At 41.6% G+C, this 20,108-nt stretch overlaps 1 protein-coding gene across 1 annotated transcript in view; it reads left to right on the forward strand.

Moving 5' to 3' along the window:
* The window catches only part of galnt14 (UDP-N-acetyl-alpha-D-galactosamine:polypeptide N-acetylgalactosaminyltransferase 14 (GalNAc-T14)), a 255,088-nt gene that overhangs the window by 138,422 nt on the left and 96,558 nt on the right, over positions 1 to 20,108 (forward strand). Inside the window, exon 4 of the mRNA XM_086265026.1 lies at positions 15,123 to 15,190. Coding sequence (XP_086121152.1) covers positions 15,123 to 15,190 — 68 coding nt within the window. The remainder of the gene's footprint in view (positions 1 to 15,122; positions 15,191 to 20,108) is intronic.

Raw genomic sequence — 20,108 nt, forward strand, 5'->3', positions numbered from 1 at the left:
ACCATCAATTTTTAGACTGATGACTTTATAGCCAGGCAGTGCTTTCAGCTTATATTTGTGCCCTATGAAATTTTACTGCAAGTGCTCACAAAAGGTCATTCAGTCAAATTCTCATATTGTTTTCGTTCCTATCACTGCTTACCCATTTCTTACCTGCGTAAGTTTTTGAGAGGGTGACAAAATCCACACAGAAAGATGGTTGAGTCGGTGGTGGCTCAAAACAAACAAAAACTAGGTTTTGGGAATTGTATAAAATCATTTTTGCATTTGGCTTTTACCAAAACTACTTTGCTAGTTTACTTCATTATTATTGGTCTAATTGTATAGGTTTACAGTGTTAAAGACATATTAAAAAACTACGACATGATTAACTACATGAAAAGATACCAGAGCACATTTTACATGCCCCAATCTGCATCAGCACAAAAAACTATTATAGTTAAATATTTAACTATTAGTTGCATTTATCTTCTCGCCCAAATATGGCTGATTTTTGCCAGAAGGCTGTATTGGTGTGGTAGTTTTTTGTTTTATTATTATTTTTTAGAAGTGTCAGAATGATTTCCATGATACTAATAGGTGTCCTTTAAAGTTTAGTATTATAACACACTATAGAAAATCTGGCATAATGTACCTTGAATGTGTTGATAACTGGTGGTCCTGCTTAGCTGCACAAACAAGTTCTCCTTGGCAAACACCTTGCCAGAGATTTCCACGAGTACATGAATACCAAATGTTTATAAAACTGCCCCAAGAAAAGCAGAAGGGAAGGACGTACCACTAAACCGAGGCAGAGTTAAAATACTGAATTGGAAAAAAGCTTCAGCATCGTACTCTTTGTGTGAAAAATGCTTAAAAATATCAGTGTGCCTGTCTCTTCACTGGATCATGAAAAGTTTGCAAAGATCTTCAGTTTAGTGAAACTTTGTAGATTTTTTCTTTTAAGAGGCTTTGACAGGCATTCAGTCATAGACAACTGAAGTCTAATTTCAAACGCCACTATTCATGCTGAGTGAAAAAAGAATAGAAAAAAAAACTTGAATAGCCTGATAATGGAAAGATAAGTTTGCTTTTTACTATCTGCAATCATGTTTTGCTTCAAGGACTCTGAAAACACTGAAAATGTATTGAATGCCTACAATTACATTACAAAGGGGTGTAATTTTGGACCTTTGTGTGCTTTAGGGCTCGGCAGTATGCACGCCGAACTTTAATAAGTTTGATTTGAGACAATGATGGGTACTTTGAAAGCTTTTCATCTGGTGATCAAAGAGTTGCTTTCTGAGGGAGAGCCAGGCCTTGTCGATATTTAATCAAGGTCTGATCCTGAAAATTGATCTCATCTTCTGTCTCCGCTGGGCAAGAGATAAGCAGGCCACATGAGAGAGAGAGAGAGAGAGAGAGGCAATGACAGAAAAATAAAAACTAGGAGCTTTTGGGATATTTGGTTTTTAATAGATTTAGTTTGTTTTGGCTCTGTGTGTGTGTGTGTGTGTGTGTGTGTGTGTGTGTGTGTGTGTTCATGTAAAACAGGCTCCTGAACTGCAAAGGTTTCATTATGTACAAAGGAGCTACAGCAGGAAATGGGAAAATGAGAGAAAAGCGCTACAAATATTATTCTGTGATCATCATTCCTACTGTTATGTTATGTTATATGTTATTGTATGTTATGATTCGGTTGGTTGTTATGATAAAAAATCCTACAAAAGGGATTGATTGTGGCAGCATGTTGCAGATGAAGAAATATATCTATTAAATAAAATCTAGTTTAATGCATTTCACTGTTCATTATGTTTTCAATTCATTTTACATCTTCAGCCAAATCACTGCACACTGAATGTTAATTGAGTGGAGAAAAGGGTTAATTAAATGTTCGGGTGTGATATTTGTTTTGATATCCAGCCCGCACTTATCGTGCGTTTTTGTTTACATGCGTTCAATTAACCGCTGATTGTGGTTCATTTTTCCTTTCTATGTGAGGGCACTCTAAACACAATGACACCCAAGACTGCATTCATCTACATCAGGGGTGCCCAATCCCGGTCCTCGAGAGCTACTATCCTGCAGCTTTTAGATGCATCCCTACTCCAACACAGCTGAATCAAATGGTTTGATCTCTTCAGCATGCCATCATGTTTGGCAAAGGCCTGATAACAAGCCATTCATTTGATTCAGGTGTGTGGGAACAAGGATGCATCTAAAAGCTGCAGGACGGTAGCTCTCGAGGACCGGGATTGGGCACCCCTGATCTACATCCTTCATATGCCAAGCAGCATACACATGCTGTGTGTTATCTACATATCTGTTTCACATGCTGCTTTTTGCAAATGAAACAAAGGACTGGCTGAGAAGGGACTCATTCCTGTAGCTTTAGGACATTTTCTGTTGATCATATAATCATATATATTTTCAAGCTCAAGCTGTCATTCTAAATAATCTGGAGAGGGGCATTTTTGAAGCGTTTTGTTGTTGTGGAAACATTATAGGCAGCATTGCACACTCATCACAGTTTTAAATCCCCGTTCTTATAGTCCAATAAAAATAAAATAATAAAATGTTTTTCTTAACTATTTTAGAATAAAAATGTAAAACACTAACAGAATTATAACTAGGAAGAATTTGGTGGATCCTTCATTCTTTACCTGATCAGTCTGTCTTCAAGACCAGTATGAAGGTTATACTAAATGGTATTTACCTATGATTTACACAGTGGTTTGAAGTATTATCTGCAGATAGTTTTGCTTGCTTTTGTAGTATTAGAAAGTAAATGATGCTATGAACCACAATTAGCATCGCAGTTCAACAGACTTTCTTTTTGTACAGTTTAAATGTAGAAATTTTCTTTAAGAAGGTCAAGTGTTAAATTTGTGTGTGAAATAAACCTCAGGGAGTTGTCTAATTACCCAATCGGTCCATCAGTCAGTCTGTAATCCAGCCAAGCAACCATCCTGCTCTGCTCAGCAGCCAGCACTCACTGCAAGTGTAGAAATGCCACTTCTAGATCAGCACCAGCTCAGCACTTTCTGATTCAGTGGTCCTAAAAAATGCACAGTAAAGAGTCCAGAACACTTCCTTTAGAACTGATCACTCAGGATTTATTAGGAGGAGGACGAGGCAGATTTATAGTCTCTGCCTCCTTCTGCAACTTGGCTGTTTTACGAAATCCTTCCTCCCACTCTGTTGGCTCTTTGTCACATACTTCTACCTGAATCATTATCCCTTTCGTTTTGGGCTAAAGTATTTTCATAGATAAGGAAACCCACGTGTTTTTAGTATATAGAAATACCCAATACGTAAACATTATTTTAGATACAAACAGTCTGTATTTAAAATGTATTTTTATTGCTTGTTTGACAGGCAAATATATGTTTTGTTTGTAATTGTGATTTCAACACATGCAGTCAAGTTAAACAGAAATTTCTCAGTAGTCTCTGTGCAGTCCTGTAAAAAACTAAGTAGACTAACTACTAACTATACCTTCTAGCACCAGTAACATGAAGTAATAATTTTCTATATGAGTGTTTTAGTGTTTGTTTTTGCACAATTTGGCCTTAAATTTTCAATCAGGTCAGGACTTTAGTTACCTATAGTAACACCAAATTCCTTACTTCTTCAGCCACTATGTCCTGTTGCATGATCCAGTTGGATCTGAGCTTTAGCAGAGGAGTTCATGGTCTGTTCAATGACTGCAAGGTGTTCAGGTTCAAGCCCAAAGTCATCACCCCTCCAGCACCATGCTTGACAGTTGGTATGAGGGGTTTATGTTGTTGTTTATGTTGATGTGATGTGTTTACTTTTTGCTAAATTTGGCACTAATCGTCATGAACTTTAAAATTGTATATACAAACTGTAGGTGTATAGTGTAGGGGTTTTTTTTTTTGGGGGGGGGGGGGGGGGGGTGGTTTTGTTTTGTTTTTCTCAGTTCCTCTTAGGTTTGCACAGCTTTTCTGACCTTTGGGGAAATTTGCTGGACATTCACTCCTGTCAAGATTATGGGGTTGTGCTACCTCACTCCTAAACACTACAGTAAAGCTGCCAAAACTCGTTATAGCAGGAGTCGCACTTGATGATCAATTAAACAGTTGCATTTGATTAGCTGCACATCGCTTCTACTTACCCTCTGAATTCATATGGAAGTAGTAAGGGTGTACTCACTGTATAGAGTCCATTGAAAACTCTTTCATGTGACTGTATTTCTAATAATGTTTCCATGTTGGTCTGTCTGTGGGCTGGAGTTGACACAAAGATGTGTGCCTAGTTCCCTAAAGTATTTTAGGCAGGCTTAAGCATAGCATTACTTTAAGCAGACCACAAAGAATCACTCAAGGGATCACGATAAGCTTGCCCACAGCTGCTCCACATCTGCAAGCCACTTTGGAACCCATATAGCTACTCCTTTTCATGCTGTTTCTGACTTAATCAATTGCATACCTACCTGTTTTATTCTGAGCAGAGCCATAGTACCAGATATAAGTTCCTGCAGATGGAAAATCGTTTTTTGACTACAAGAATTTAACATTGCTGAATAAAGGGCATTTCCAAGATAAATGCATTTGATATCCATATCAGCTCAGAATAATCTTTGACGAGACTTATAATGTAAATGATACTGTAACATTACAGATCATTAGTAATGAGATGCTATTCCATCTAGATACCATTCATTGCGTCTGTGAGGCATTAGATTAACACTGACGAGCTTATACATACAGCATCCTCTAAATCAGGGGTGCCCAATCCCGGTCCTCGAGAGCTACCGTCCTGCAGCTTTTAGATGCATCCTTGTTCCCACACACCTGAATCAAATGAATGGCTTGTTATCAGGCCTTTGCCAAACATGATGGCATGCTGAAGAGATCAAACCATTTGACTCAGCTGTGTTGGAGTAGGGATGCATCTAAAAGCTGCAGGATAGTAGCTCTCGAGGACTGGGATTGGGCAGGCCTGCTCTAAATAAACAGTCATAATGAGAATGTAATTAGTGAATATCAAAATAGATTTCTGCAAATTAGCGGGGACAAGACTTTATTTAATGTGGACAAACTAGCACTTTGATTTCAGACTAAGGCTGATAGATTCAGATGTATAGTGATAGATCAGCACTGATGAGACAGTATTTACTGGGTGCAGATATATAGGATAATGAATCACTGGTGGCTAGACAGAACAGAACATACTGAGTGGCTGAATCAGGAATTCGTTCCAAGAGAGAGATTTTCTACAGATGGATTTAAGATGCAGTGAAAAGGGCAAAGTATACTGTTTTTAAAAAAAGATGCATCAGCATTTAATACCACATATTTTAATACTGCGTGGATGTACAAAATACTTTAAGAGATATTTGACATCCATAGGAAAAAATTTTCATTGCTGTCAGAGACCTTGATAGAGAAATAGGCTGGAGGAAGATGTGCATGAATGGAAAGATAGGTAGATTCAGAGGTGGGGGGAAAAAAGAGTGATGAATTACTCCAGCAAGCTAGAGGACAGAAGAGCCGGCTGTCAGCTAAGCAATCAGGCAGAGAGAGTTTGGAAGGAGGGAGGTAACCAAGCTGAAGCATGAGAGAGAGGGAGAAAAGGTGAAAGCTCCACAGAGGAAAACAGGAGAATTTTGATGTAAGCAAAGCCTGATAGTAGTTAAAAGTAAATTAACTTCTTAACTTCTAACTGTAGAAAAAATAATAGGTAACGGGAAACATTCTTCAGCTGATTTACAGTTCAAATATAACACAGACCCCATTCACATGAAGGAAAGAGTGGCAGTGTGTTTTTACTGTAACCAACGGAGCAGAAGAAATCGAGTTCCCAAAAGTTGAAAGCATCACTTCTCAGCTGTGTATAAAACCCTGAGCAGTAGAGAGGCGAGACAATCTAAAACCTGAAGGAGGTTTTGTATTTACTTCACATGTTCAGAAACACATTTCCTGGAGAGGTTTTAGTGCACAAACAAGGATGGTTTAATGGTTTAATACCTGAAACTAAACAAGGCTTTTGAGAATTTTACAAAGTTAGTGGTCAAGGTGAAGTGTGGACTGAGTGTTTGTATCAATGAGTACGTACACCACAGACTGATATCTACGACTTTGATGTGGCTCAAGCTTAGTTCTAATTTGGAATCTTCTTTTTTTGTTGTTACCAAATTATGATTATTTTCTCACTAAATTTAAAGACATTTCTAGGTGAGAAGAGAGTTTTGAAGATGAATAAAAGTCCTGTTTCACCATCTGCTGCATCTTTGTTGATAGTACAGAATACTTTGACCTTACAGAGACAGTGAGTGGGTCTAGGAAAGTACAGATGAGACCAAAATGATTATTCCCTTATGAAGTTTCAAATTTTTGTTCAGATTTTAGCAAAGAATGCACAAATCACTGGTGGGCAATAATGGACTTTAACTTTGTAATGCTCAAAACTTGTAAAATTAAGTTAAGACAGAGGATTATCTTCTACTTTACACACAGTAAAAAACTTAAGCAAGAGTTTGAGCTGTTGCTCGAAAGCATCATACCATAAACAAAAGAAATCAGAGGGGACTAAAAAAATCATTAATGCTCATAAAGCAGGAGATGGATATGCAAAGCTTTCCCAGGGTTAAGGTACAAGGACTGGAGTGAGAAGTACTATCAATAAATTTAGGAATACTTTCAAGCCAGATTGAAGTATGCTGGATATGCAAAGCTTTCCCAGGGTTAAGGTACAAGGACTGGAGTGAGAAGTACTATCAATAAATTTAGGAATACTTTCAAGCCAGATTGAAGTATGCTAAGGACAATCTGGAGAAAGATTATGCATACCAGAAGAGCGTCCTTTGGTCCAATAGGACGAAAGCAGAGCTCTTTGGCCATCAAGACTGCTTATGTTTGGAGAAAGAAGAGAGAAGCATACAACACTAAAACCACTGTCCCCATAGTGAAACACAGTGTTGGGAGTGTTATGCTTTGGGGATGCATCATTGCATCTGGAACTGGGAATCTTGTTAAGGCAGAAGGAATCGTGATAACAGAAGGATATGTAAAGTTTTTGAAAGACAACCTCAAACTGTCATCAGCAAAACTGGGTCTGGATCGGCACTTTTTCTTCCAGTATGACAACAACCCAAAGCATACATTGCTCCTGATTAGCTACGAAGGGGCATAAACAAAGCCTTTACTTGATCCCACTGCAAATCTTTGGGGTGAACTGAAGACCAAGGTCCAAGCAGAGAAGAATAGACTAGTATTGCTCAGGTAACCTGAGTAATACTTGTTGAAAGTACAACAAATAACTGCAGGCTGTTATCCAATAGTCATTCTGTCATAACTCAACCCAGAGCTTCGGACAGGGTGTAATATAGGAAGGTTAGGGGTGGGACATGAAAACAAAGAGCTGACATGATCAAAGACTCAAACTGTTATGTGGCAGATGTGTGGAGTTGTAGATTAGGACCCAAGATGCAGCTTTTGACGAGAGTGAACTTTATTAAGTAAGAAGGAATAAAAACAAACAGAAACGGCGAGATGAGAATAAACTAAACCGGAACAACTAACGAAACAAACCTAGAACCAAACCCAGAGACGTAGGGAGACACGGAGAGACAACGGAGGGAGATACGCAGACGAACCAGCAACACACACGAGAAAACATAGGGCTTAAATACACATAGGGCAATCAGGAAATGGGAAACAGGAGCGAGGCATGGCTGGGAGTAATTGGACATAACAAGACAAGGGGAGTGAAATACAGGGTGGGCCATTTATATGGATACACCGTAATAACATGGGAATGGTTGGTGACATTATGGGGCGATTGTGGCTCAAGAGTTGGGAGTTCGTCTTGTAATCGGAAGGTTGCCGGTTCGAGCCCCGGCTCGGACAGTCTCGGTCGTTGTTTCCTTGGGCAAGACACTTCACCCGTTGCTTACTGGTGGTGGTCAGAGGGCCCGGTGTCGCCTGTTTCCGGCAGCCTCGCCTCTGTCAGTGTGCCCCAGGGTGGCTGTGGCTACAATGTAGCTTGCCATCACCAGTGTGTGAATGTGTGTGTGAATGGGTGGATGACTGGATATGTAAAGCGCTTTGGGGTCCTTAGGGACTATTAAAGTGCTATATAAATACAGGCCATTTACCATTTACCATATTAAAGTCCTGTTTGTGGCACATTAGTATGTGTGAGGGGGCAAACTCCTCAAGATGGGTGGTGACCACGGTGGCCATTTAGAAGTCGGCCATCTTAGATACAACTTTTGTTTTTTCAATAGGAACAGGGCCATGTGACACATCAAACTTATTGGTAATGTGAAGTTAACAAACAAAACCACCGCTATTGGTCTGACACTAAACCACATTGGATGGATCCCTCCAAGACTGTTGGAACAACAAAAGTGATGGTTTGGTGTGGTATATGGGGTACAACGATAGTGGGTCCATTCTTCATCAATGGAAACCTCAAGGCCACTGGATATTTGGAATTGCTACATGATGATGTGTTTCCCTCTTTATGCACTGAAGCTGGCACGTTCCCTGAGTTTTTCCAGCAAGATGGTGCACCACCACATTATGGGTGCCAGGTCCGAGCATTCCTAGATGAACAGTTTCCTGGAAAGTGGATTGGTCATCGTGGGCCAGTTGAATGGCTCCCAAGGTCTCCTGATCTGACCCCCTTAGACTTTTATCTTTGGGGTCATCTGAAGGCAATTGTCTATGGTGTGAAGATACGAGATGTGCAGCACCTGAAACTACGGATACTGGATGCCTGTGCTGGCATTTCTCCTGCGGTGTTACTATCAGTGTGTGAAGAGTGGGAGAAGAGGGTTGCATTGACAATCCAACACAATGGGCAGCACATTGAACACATTTTATAAGTGGTCAGGAACTTGTAAATAACTCATGAAAGAATGAAGTTACGTTGAAACCGAGCACACCATTGTTTTTCTTGTGACATTACCAATAGGTTTGATGTGTCACATGGCCCTGTTCCTATTGAGAAAACAAAAGTTGTATCCAAGATGGCCGACTTCTAAATGGCCACCGTGGTCACCACCCATCTTGAGGAGTTTGCCCCCTCACACATACTAATGTGCCACAAACAGGACTTTAATATCACCATCCATTCCCATGTTATTACGGTGTATCCATATAAATGGCCCACCCTGTAAAAACACTGACAAAAGACACGAACCTTCAAAATAAAACGGGAAACACACTTAACAGACTGGGGGACACAGAACATAGGAACATGAAACGTGAAACAGGAGAGTACAAAAACCCAAAATAAACAAAACCACAAAATAATAATAAACTTAACATAAACACGGAGTCACAGACTCCGGACCATGACACAAACAGTCTTTGGACCTAAATTTCTCCAGACATTACCTGATCAGTGAAGTCATTAGCAAACAGGATGTGCTTTCTGTTTAGCCTGATAATCAATCTTCTGTAATGTGCTGATGAAATAGCAACAGAATGTCTTTTTGCTTATACGCTGACAATACAAAATGGCGACGGTGAGGTTGGCTGCCGTGCTCGATGCTCTGCCCCAACTTCTCCCCTTTTTGCAGTTTTTCGTCACTTTTTGCTATATCTGCCATAATCTTGCATGGGCATCATGCAAAACACAGAAATTCGCTACAGTAGAGACACTTTGGTTTCTATTGGTCCACAATACACGAACATTTCACCATGTTTAACTCCGGACCCAACCTGGCCAAAGGAGATCCTGAGAGAGAACAAAGGACGCGACCCCAAGTGATGGCCTCGAGGGAAACGAGCCGGCATCAGGAACAGGCTACGGGCTCGCGCACACCGCGCACCCATGCCCGGTATCCTGCTAGCCAATGTTCAATCCATCGAGAACAAGCTTGATGACCTCAGAGCCAGAATCAAGTTCCAGAGAGACATTCGGGACTGCAACCTCCTCTGCTTCACCGAGACTTGGCTGAACCCAGTGATACCAGACCACGCCGTGCAGCCGACGGGGTTCTTTTCGGTTTACCGCATGGACAGGACAATGGAGTCGGGGAAGAAAAGAGGTGGTGGAGTGTGTTTGATGGTGAACAACAGATGGTGCGACAGCACAAACATCTCCCCACTCACACGCTCTTGCTCGCCCAATCTGGAACTTTTGATCATTAAATGTCGCCCTTTCTATCTCCCTCGGGAATTCACCGCGGTCATTGCCTGCACTGTTTACATTCCGCCTCATGCGGACTCGGACACTGCCTTATGTGAGCTACATGGGGCTCTCACACATCAACAAACACTTCACCAAGATGCCGCACTCATTGTTATGGGAGATTTTAACAGAGTGAATCTCAACGGACATTTCACAACCTTCACCAGCACATCAACTGCCCCACCCGGGGCACTAGGACATTAGACCACTGCTACACCCCGTTCAAGAACTGTTACAAGGCTCAGCCCCTGCTGGCATTTGGTAAATAGGACCATGCCGCCATCTTCCTCATGCCTGCTTACAAACAAAGGCTAAAGCAGCAACCACCAATCAGGAGGGAGGTCGCTCACTGGACGGACCAATCAGTGGCCGCGCTGCAGGACGCACTGGATGACGCAGACTGGGACATGTTTCGGCGCAGCTCTGATGACATCAACATGTTTACGGAAGCGGTTGTGGGATTTATCGGGAAACTAGCGGACAGCAGAAAGAACTATCATCCGAACATTTCCCAACTAGAAGCCGTGGGTGGATAAAAACATCCGCGACGCTCTGAGATCATGCACCGCTGCCTACAATGAAGGGCTCGTCTCCGGTAATATGGACCTATACAAGGCTGCGTCCTACAACGTGCGCAGTGCGGTCAGAAAGGCAAAGCGGAGCTACGGGGAAAAACTAGAGTCACAGCTACGACAGTGCAACTCTAGGAGCCTGTGGAAAGGACTGCGGACTATAACGGACTATAAACGACCAGCTTCTTCAATGATGAATGCCGATGCTTCACTGGCTGATGAGCTGAACACGTTTTATGCTCGCTTCGATGCCGCAGCAATTAAAACAAACGGCTGCGCGCGCTCGGAGTGCACTAGTGAAGAAAATGCATTCATCATCACAGAGCATGCCGTGAGGAACACCTTCAGGAGGGTGAACACCAGGAAGGCAGCAGGACCAGATGCAATCCCTGGCCGGGTACTGAGAGCCTGCGCTGACCAGCTAGCACCGGTGTTCACAGAGATCTTCAACCTCTCCCTGGCCCAAGCAGTCGTTCCCACGTGCTTCAAACAGTCCATTATTGTTCCTGTTCCAAAGAAACAACAGCCCACTTGCCACAATGACTACCGTCCAGTAGCACTGACTTCAATTGTGATGAAGTGTTTTGAAAGACTGATGAGAGATCACATCACTTCTTCACTTCCTGCCACCATCGACTCACTTCAGTTTGCTTACCGGACTAATCGTTCCACAGACGATGCCATATCTCACCTGCTCCACACATCCCTGAGTCACCTGAACACTGGCAGAGGGAATTATGTTAGGATGCTGTTCGTGGACTACAATTCAGCATTCAACACGAATAATTCCCTCTAAGCTTTTCACCAAGTTGACGGATCTAGGACTCAGCTCATCACTGTGTCAGTGGATCCTCAACTTCCTCACAGACAGACCCCAATCAGTGCGGGTGGGAAAACAAGTCTCCCCCTCCATCTCACTCAGCACTGGAGTGCCTCAGGGCTGTGTTTTAAGCCCCCTGCTGTACTCACTGTACACTTATGACTGTGTAGTCACATCAGACACCACCTCCATTGTCACTTTTGCTGACGACATTGCTGTTGTGGGCCTGATCTCCGACAACATCGAGACGGCCTACCTGGAGGAGATTAGGAACCTGGAGACCTGGTGCCAGGAGAATAACCTGCTCCTAAACATCAGCAAGATTAAGGAGCTGATCGTGGACTTCACTACAAAGCAGGCGAGGAATTACAAACCCCTCATCATCAGTGGCACGCCAGTGGAGAGAGTGGACAGTTTCCGATACCTGGGTGTCCACATCACTCAGGACCTGTCATGGTCCTGTCCTGTCATATCAACACCCTGGTTAAGAAAGCCCGTCAGCATCTCTTCTTCCTCAGAAGACTTAGAGACTTCCATCTGCCACTGAAGGCGCTCAAGAACTTCTACTCCTGCACCATCGAGAGCGTCCTGACGGCAAACATCTGCACCTGGTTTGGGAACAGCACCAAGCAGGACAGACGAGATCTGCAAAGAGTGGTGCGCTCAGCCAAACGCATCATTCAATCAGAGCTCCCTGACCCGCTGTCCATCTACACCAAGCGACCAAAGCTAAGAAGATTATGATTGACCTCTCCCATCCCAACAATGGACTCTTCTCACTGTTGAGGTCTGGGAAGCGCCTCCGCTCCCTTAAGGCCAAAACAGAGAGAATGAGGAGGAGCTTCTTCCCCCAGGCTATTCGGGCCCTGAACCAGGTGTAGGACTGAACTCTCCCATACACGTCACTATAAGACTGGACTCTCACACACATCACATCACCACACGCACCACCACACATTTCCTATAATCCTATAATTCCTATAATTTATAATCTTTATAATCTTTATAATCTCTTCTGCTATTTGCACATTCTTTACTGTAAATTCCCAAGTTAATTTGTAAATTTTGTAGTAACCTCTAAATTGTAAATATTGTAAAACCTTTTTTTCTGTCATTTAATGGTCGGACATTGTACAGCTACAAGCATTTCACCCCCACATCATACTGTGTATGGTTGTGTGTGTGTGACAAATAAAATTTTAATTTTAATTTTGAATTTATTAAATATCTCTTCTTGCTTAACAGTTGTTTTCATTTTGTTGTTTCACAGATATTTCAGAGGAAGCTTTTATCACTTTTATTCAAAGTGCCTCACTCTACTCTGAGAGCATGAACGCTCTCAGCCTGTATACATGGCTCCTGTGGGAATTGAACCCCTCACCCTGGCAGTCATACAGTAGCACCCATTTAAGATCAGTGCTATCACTGCCAGAGAGTGGGGTTAAATTCCCACGGGGCCCCACACCTGCCACTCTTTAAAAATGCATGCTCTTAAGGCACTTTGGATGAAAGCACCCTCCAAATGGCAGCTGTAGGTAATGAAAATTTTTCAAAAAATTCTCAGCTAAAACTGATATATAGAGTGTTGGAAATGAGCGGCGCAGATATAGAGCTGCTATTCTGTGGCAGCCGACTGCGGTATTGTCAGCGGTGATAATATTTTCTGTGAGCTGAAGATAGCTTCTCCCTCAGCACGCCTGAGGGGAGGTTAAGCCTCATAGCTAGTGGCCTGTGAACCAGAGAATGGGAACTCCTGTGTGTGTGTGTGGGTCTGTGTGTGTCTGTGTGTGTTTGCGTAGATGGAAGCTAGTGAGAGGAATTGGAGGTTGTGAAAGGGAGAAGAAAAGTTGTAGCGAGAGAAGGAAAAGAGATTTGTGTCCTTTCACTCATATCTGTTTCATAGATAGATGCATAGATGGATACAGGGTGATTTAATGGGAACTAATGCGATAAATGCACTATTTTCTTTCTACTTGATCACCTCATCTCACCGTCTTTATTTTCCCCTCCATCTTGATTCCACCCGTCTCTCCCTCTTTCATTTATTTTCCTGCTCCACACCTTTCCTTCTCCTCCCCCTCCTCTCCATCTCATCCATCAATCCATTCATCCATCTCTCCTGATCGGCCCTCAGCCCACAGAGAGAGAGCAAGAGAGAGTTAGCATCAGGATTATTTGTCTCCCTTACTATGCTGTCATATCTCTCCCTGACCCCCTCTCTCTCTTTCCCCCCTCCCTCATTATCTTTTATCTCGCCCCACCTCTCCTACCCTCTACCTCCAAGCATCCATAACTCCTCCTGATGGGGTCCAGTGCCCCAGAGACACAGGTTCTCTCCACACCTCCTCCTCCCTCTACATTACCAACCTTTCCTCCATCCATTCCTCACTAGTCTCTTGCTAATTTTCACCTCTGCCATTCTTCTCCATACACAGTACCTCCCTGTTTTTAGTCTCAATCAAGTGACAACCCTCCTACTCATTTCCTCCTCCTTCCCCCCGTTTTTCTTTCCTCTATCTATCCTTTTCTACCTGTCAATTCAGTTTGATTTCCTTTTTTCCCTCCTTTATGCTTGCTCACCCCTCCTTTAGCTCTTTTCTTCCCTCGTCTTCCTTTAATTTTCACATTTAAACTTTCTCACCCTTTTCCCCACTTACTCCCCCTTCCCATTCCTGCTCTCTCTTCATCCTCGTATCTTTCCGCCCCTGCCTGTATCTCTTTCTCATTTTCATCCTTTGGAACAGGATAAATATGAAGAAGGAACAGATCTCTTTCCTTTCTCATTCCATTTCACCTTTTTTCTGTCTCATTTGGTTTCTTTCTTCTCACCTTTCCTTTCCCCCCCTTTTCATTTACACTCTTCAGTCTCTCCCTATTGCTTTTTTAATATTTTCTTTTATCTTTCCTTTCTTCCTCTGCCCCGTTCCCTCAACCGTGATCCTCAGCCATCGATTTTCTACTTGTTCATCTTTCATGTACTTTCTTGTACCTTTTTACCTTCACTCCCTGTCTTCCCCTTACCATACTTCTGTTCTTCTCTTCTTCCTCCCTGATTTTTCTCTTTTCATTTCTTTCACTTTTCTATCCTCTTTTTTTATCTACTCCATCCTCTCATTTCTTCATTCCCTGTCCCACATTCATCCTCCTCTCCTTTTCTCCCTTTTTTACACTTCTCCAGAGGACATGATGAATGCAGAGGTTATTGAACGGTAGAAATAATGAAATAAAATGGAACAGAAACCCACCCAGAACAAAACACATTTTCTCATTTTCTTCCAGTAAAAGTTATGAATTTTTTATGTTTCAATCTTCCTCTTTAATGAAATAGTTTTTTTAGAGGCGACACGTCATACATTTTCATAACAGGAATTTGGGCTGACATTTTCAATATGTTGTTTCGTATGGCGTGTGCTGCGTACATAATGGATTCATGAGCACCTGAGTGTGTGTTTGCATCACTGCAGGTTGGCATTTACTTGTCAGCTTTTTCCATGCATTTATGCATTTGTTTTGAATACTTATTTATGATTGTGCAAACTGACTAATATTTTAAATCACTTTTTTTTTTGTCTTCTCTCCAGTGTTTTAAACAGGACCCCGGTTCATCTCATCTATGAGATCATTCTGGTGGACGACTTCAGTGACGACGGTGAGCTGCAGCTGGACACACACATTCATATACACACTGCAAATATACACATGCCTGGTTTCTTCCAGGTCAGAGATAACAAAGATGAGACCTACAAAACAGGTCAGAGGGAGGAATGTGTCCACAGCAGCTGGGTCCACAGCTTCAGGATTAAAATGGAGTTTAAAAAAAAGAGAAGAAACTCCGTTCTGGGTCAGAACGGAGTTTCGTTCACAGCGTGCACACTATCTCATCCACAGATGTGCCCAGTCCATCTCCAGAGGTTCAAAAAGTCCTAGTGAACTATATCAAACAAGGTCAAGGTCAAGGTAACTTTATTTATACCCAAAGGCAAGGTAAATTTGCTTTACAGAAAAATGAAAAATTGGCATCCCTTTAAAAACACACATACCTAGTAAATATATAAAGCTCACTGTGGCACATATATAGTATATTTCGAATCAAAAACAGTTCTTATTTAATTCAGTGACAGCAACGGGGACAAAGCTATTTTTATAACGCTTTGTCCTACATCTCGGAAATAGAAACCTCCGTCCTGAGGGAAGAAGCTGAAATTCACCCCTTAGAGGATGGGAACCATTTTTAAGGATTGATAAAGCCATCCTCTGTACCTGCTTAGAGTACAGGGAGGCTAAACAAGACTGTGGCTCACCTATCAGACGACTGGACCATCTCACTATCTGATTTAGAGAGTTTTTCTCTGTGACAGAGGTCTGACCAAACCATGCCACCAAACAAAAGGATAAAACAGACTCAATAAAAGAACGATAAAACAAAGTTAAAAATTTTTGGTCAATGTGGAAGTGAACAAGTTTCCTAAGACAATAAAGGTGCTGGTGACCCTTTTTACAAACTGATTTGCAATTTTGATCAAAGTTCAGTTTTTCATTTATTATTGTCCCAAGATATTTATATGATTGTACTTGCTCTATTTTCTGACCTTTAATTAAAGTGACTCCGTGCCCATTTTGTTGTTTCCTAAAATCAACAACCATATCTTTTGTTTTAGATATGTTCAGCTGGAGATAAGACTCCTCACACCACTGAACAAAGTCATCAATGACTGGGCCGTGGTTAATTTCACCTCATCTTTCAAGTAAAAGATGTGCCTCACCTCTGATACCACCCCATTTAAAAACATGCAACTTTTACTTTGAAGGCAAAGGTCTCTGATTCTGCTTTGCATCACACTCTTTACAGTTTCACTACTGCTTGGCAAGTGGTTGGAGAGTGTTTGCAGATAATTTGGCATCTTTGAAACAAACTACCAGCTTTTAGTGACAAGCAATAGCAACAGCAGGCAACTTCTAGCAATCCCTCATGACCCTTATTCACAATAGATCATAGAAATATCGATATCCTATTATATATATCAAATATCAAAGGTTTAAATTGTGCCATTTAAAAAAAACCAAATAAGCCCATTTTGAATTTGATGAATGCAACACATCTAAAAAAAGTTAGAACAAGGCCATGTTTACAGCATCCCCTCTTCTCGTAGGTCGTGGATGGAGTAATATAGTCAACAAATGAACAAATCCAATGAAAAGTCCAAAATCAACAATAATTTGATCCACATAAGTATTGTTTGTGTGTATTGGGCACCTAATATATTTTGCTCTGTTTATACCATTGAGTTAGCTCTTTCTCCCTTAAATTGGTACTAACTGGATGGTTGGAGCTTCAGTCTCCAGCTTTTCCATTAGCAAGGTTGAAATGCCAGATACAGTGGGGCAAAAAAGTATTTAGTCAGCCACCGATTGTGCAAGTTCCCCCACCTAAAATGATGACAGAGGTCAGTAATTTGCACCAGAGGTACACTTCAACTGTGAGAGACAGAATGTGAAAAAAAAAAATCCATGAATCCACATGGTAGGATTTGTAAAGAATTTATTCGTAAATCAGGGTGGAAAATAAGTATTTGGTCAATAACAAAAATACAACTCAATACTTTGTAACATAACCTTTGTTGGCAATAACAGAGGTTTACTATAGGTCTATACCAGGTTTGCACACACAGTAGCTGGTATTTTGGCCCATTCCTCCATGCAGATCTTCTCGAGAGCAGTGATGTTTTGGGGCTGTCGCCGAGCAACACGGACTTTCAACTCCCGCCACAGATTTTCTATGGGGTTGAGGTCTGGAGACTGGCTAGGCCACTCCAGGACTTTCAAATGCTTCTTACGGAGCCACTCCTTTGTTGCCCGGGCGGTGTGTTTTGGATCATTGTCATGTTGGAAGACCCAGCCTCGTTTCATCTTCAAAGTTCTCACTGATGGAAGGAGGTTTTGGCTCAAAATCTCACGATACATGGCCCCATTCATTCTGTCCTTAACACGGATCAGTCGTCCTGTCCCCTTGGCAGAAAAACAGCCCCATAGCATGATGTTTCCACCCCCATGCTTCACAGTAGGTATGGTGTTCTTGGGATGCAACTCAGTATTCTTCTTCCTCCAAACACGACGAGTTGAGTTTATACCAAAAAGTTCTACTTTGGTTTCATCTGACCACATGACATTCTCCCAATCCTCTGCTGTATCATCCATGTGCTCTCTGGCAAACTTCAGACGGGCCTGGACATGCACTGGCTTCAGCAGCGGAACACGTCTGGCACTGCGGGATTTGATTCCCTGCCGTTGTAAGGCAAGGCAAGGCAAGGCAAGTTTATTTGTATAGCACAATTCAACAACAAGGTGATTCAAAGTGCTTTACAGAGACATTAGAAACAAGAACAAATAAAAAGCATGATTTAAAATTGATTAAAACAAGCAAATAAACTAACTAACTAATTAACAAACAAACAAACAAACAAACAAACAACAGTATATAAAATCAAAACAGATAAAATCAGAACAGTAGATAAAATCAGTAGTTAAATGTAAGTTTTGAAATTTAAGCTTAAAGTGTGGATTTGGTGCTTTATTCAAATGCAGCTGAGAACAGGTGAGTCTTCAACCTGGATTTAAATAAACTGAGTGTTTCAGCTGATCTGAGGCTTTCTGGGAGTTTGTTCCAGATATAAGGAGCATAAAAGCTGAATGCAGCTTCTCCGTGTCTGGTTCTGACTCTGGGAACTGATAAAAGACCGGATCCAGATGACCTGAGGGATCTGGATGGTTCATACTGGGTCAGGAGGTCATTGATGTATTTTGGTCCTAAACCATTCAGAGCTTTATAGGCCAGCATCAGAACTTTAAAGTCTATCCTCTGACGGACAGGCAGCCAGTGTAAGGACCTCAGAGCTGGACTGATGTGGTCCACTTTTTTGGTCTTAGTGAGGACTCGAGCAGCAGAGTTCTGAATGAGCTGTAGTTGTCTGACTGATTTTTTAGGTAGACCTGTAAAGATGCTGTTACAGTAATCAAGCCTACTAAAGATGAATGCATGGACTAGTTTTTCCAGGTCCTGTTGAGACATCAGATCTTTTATCCTTGTTATATTCTTGAGGTGATAGTAAGCTGACTTTGTTATTGTCTTAATGTGTTTTTCTAAGTTTAGGTCTGCATCCATCACTACACCCAAATTTCTCGCCTGGTTTGTGGTTTTTAGATGTATAGATTGAAGTTCTCTGGTGACCTGTAATCGTTTTTCTTTGGCGCCAAAGACTATTACCTCAGTTTTGTTTTTGTTTAGCTGGAGAAAATTGTGGCACAACCAGTCATTGATTTCCTCAATGCATTTACCAAGAGCCTGTACAGGGCCTCGGTCTCCTGGTGACATTGTGATATATATTTGTGTGTCATCTGCATAGCTGTGATAGTTTATTTTGTTGTTGTTTATAATCTGTGCCAGTGGGAGCATGTAGATGTTAAACAGAAGGGGTCCCAAGATGGAACCTTGGGGAACTCCACATGTGATACTTGTCTGCTCAGATGTGAAGTTACCTATTGATACAAAGTATTTCCTGTTTTCTACGTATGTTTTGAACCAGTTTAGTACAGTTCCTGAAAGACCTGTCCAGTTCTCCAGTCGTTTGAGTAATATGTTGTGGTCAACTGTATCAAATGCTGCACTGAGATCCAGTAAAACTAGGACTGACATTTTTCCACTGTCTGTATTCAGACATATGTCATTAAACACTTTGGTCAGAGCGGTTTCAGTGCTGTGGTTCTGTCTAAAACCTGACTGGAAGGCATCGTAGCAATTATTCTGTTTTAAGAAGTAACTGAGCTGTTGAGAAACTGCTTTTTCAATGATCTTACTTAAAAACGGGAGATTTGAGATCGGCCTGTAGTTGTTCATTTGTGTCTTGTCAAGATTGTCCTTTTTCAGTATAGGTTTGATTACAGCAGTTTTTAGTGATTCTGGAAACACACCTGATAATAAAGAAAAGTTGACGATCTGCAACAGGTCTGACTCTAAAGTCTTTGAGACCTTTTTGAAAAAACTTGTTGGCAGGACATCTAAACAGCAGGAGGAGTTGTTCAGTTGACCTAAGATGTCCTCCAGGTCTTTGCTGTTAATAGGTTGAAACTGTTTCATGGTGTTTAAACAGTTTTTTGGTGGACACAGTACATATCCTGGATCTGCTGTTGATGTACCAATTGCTTGTCTAATTTTTTGGATTTTTTCAGTGAAGAATTTGGCAAAGTCATTGCAGGCCATGGTCGAATGAAGTTCAGCTGCCACTGACACAGGGGGGTTTGTTAGCCTGTCAACTGTAGAAAATAAGACCCGAGCATTATGGCTGTTTTTAGTGATGATGTCAGAGAAGTAGGACCTCCTTGCATTCCTCAGTTGTAAATTATAATTGTGAAGTTTCTCTTTATAAATGTCATAATGAACCTGGAGGTTTGTTTTTCTCCATCTGCGCTCAGCTTTCCTACACTCTCTTTTTTCATTTTTCACCAGTGTGGAGTTTCTCCATGGAGACTTTTTCCTTCCAGAGATAACCTTCACCTTAATGGGAGCAATAGTG

Source organism: Aulonocara sp. 'chitande type north' Nkhata Bay, linkage group LG15 (genome assembly GCF_057382095.1).
Source record: "Aulonocara sp. 'chitande type north' Nkhata Bay isolate Kocher_YH1m ecotype deep benthic linkage group LG15, A_spYH_male_GT1.1, whole genome shotgun sequence".
In the NCBI taxonomy this organism is placed as follows: Eukaryota; Metazoa; Chordata; class Actinopteri; order Cichliformes; family Cichlidae; genus Aulonocara; species Aulonocara sp. 'chitande type north' Nkhata Bay.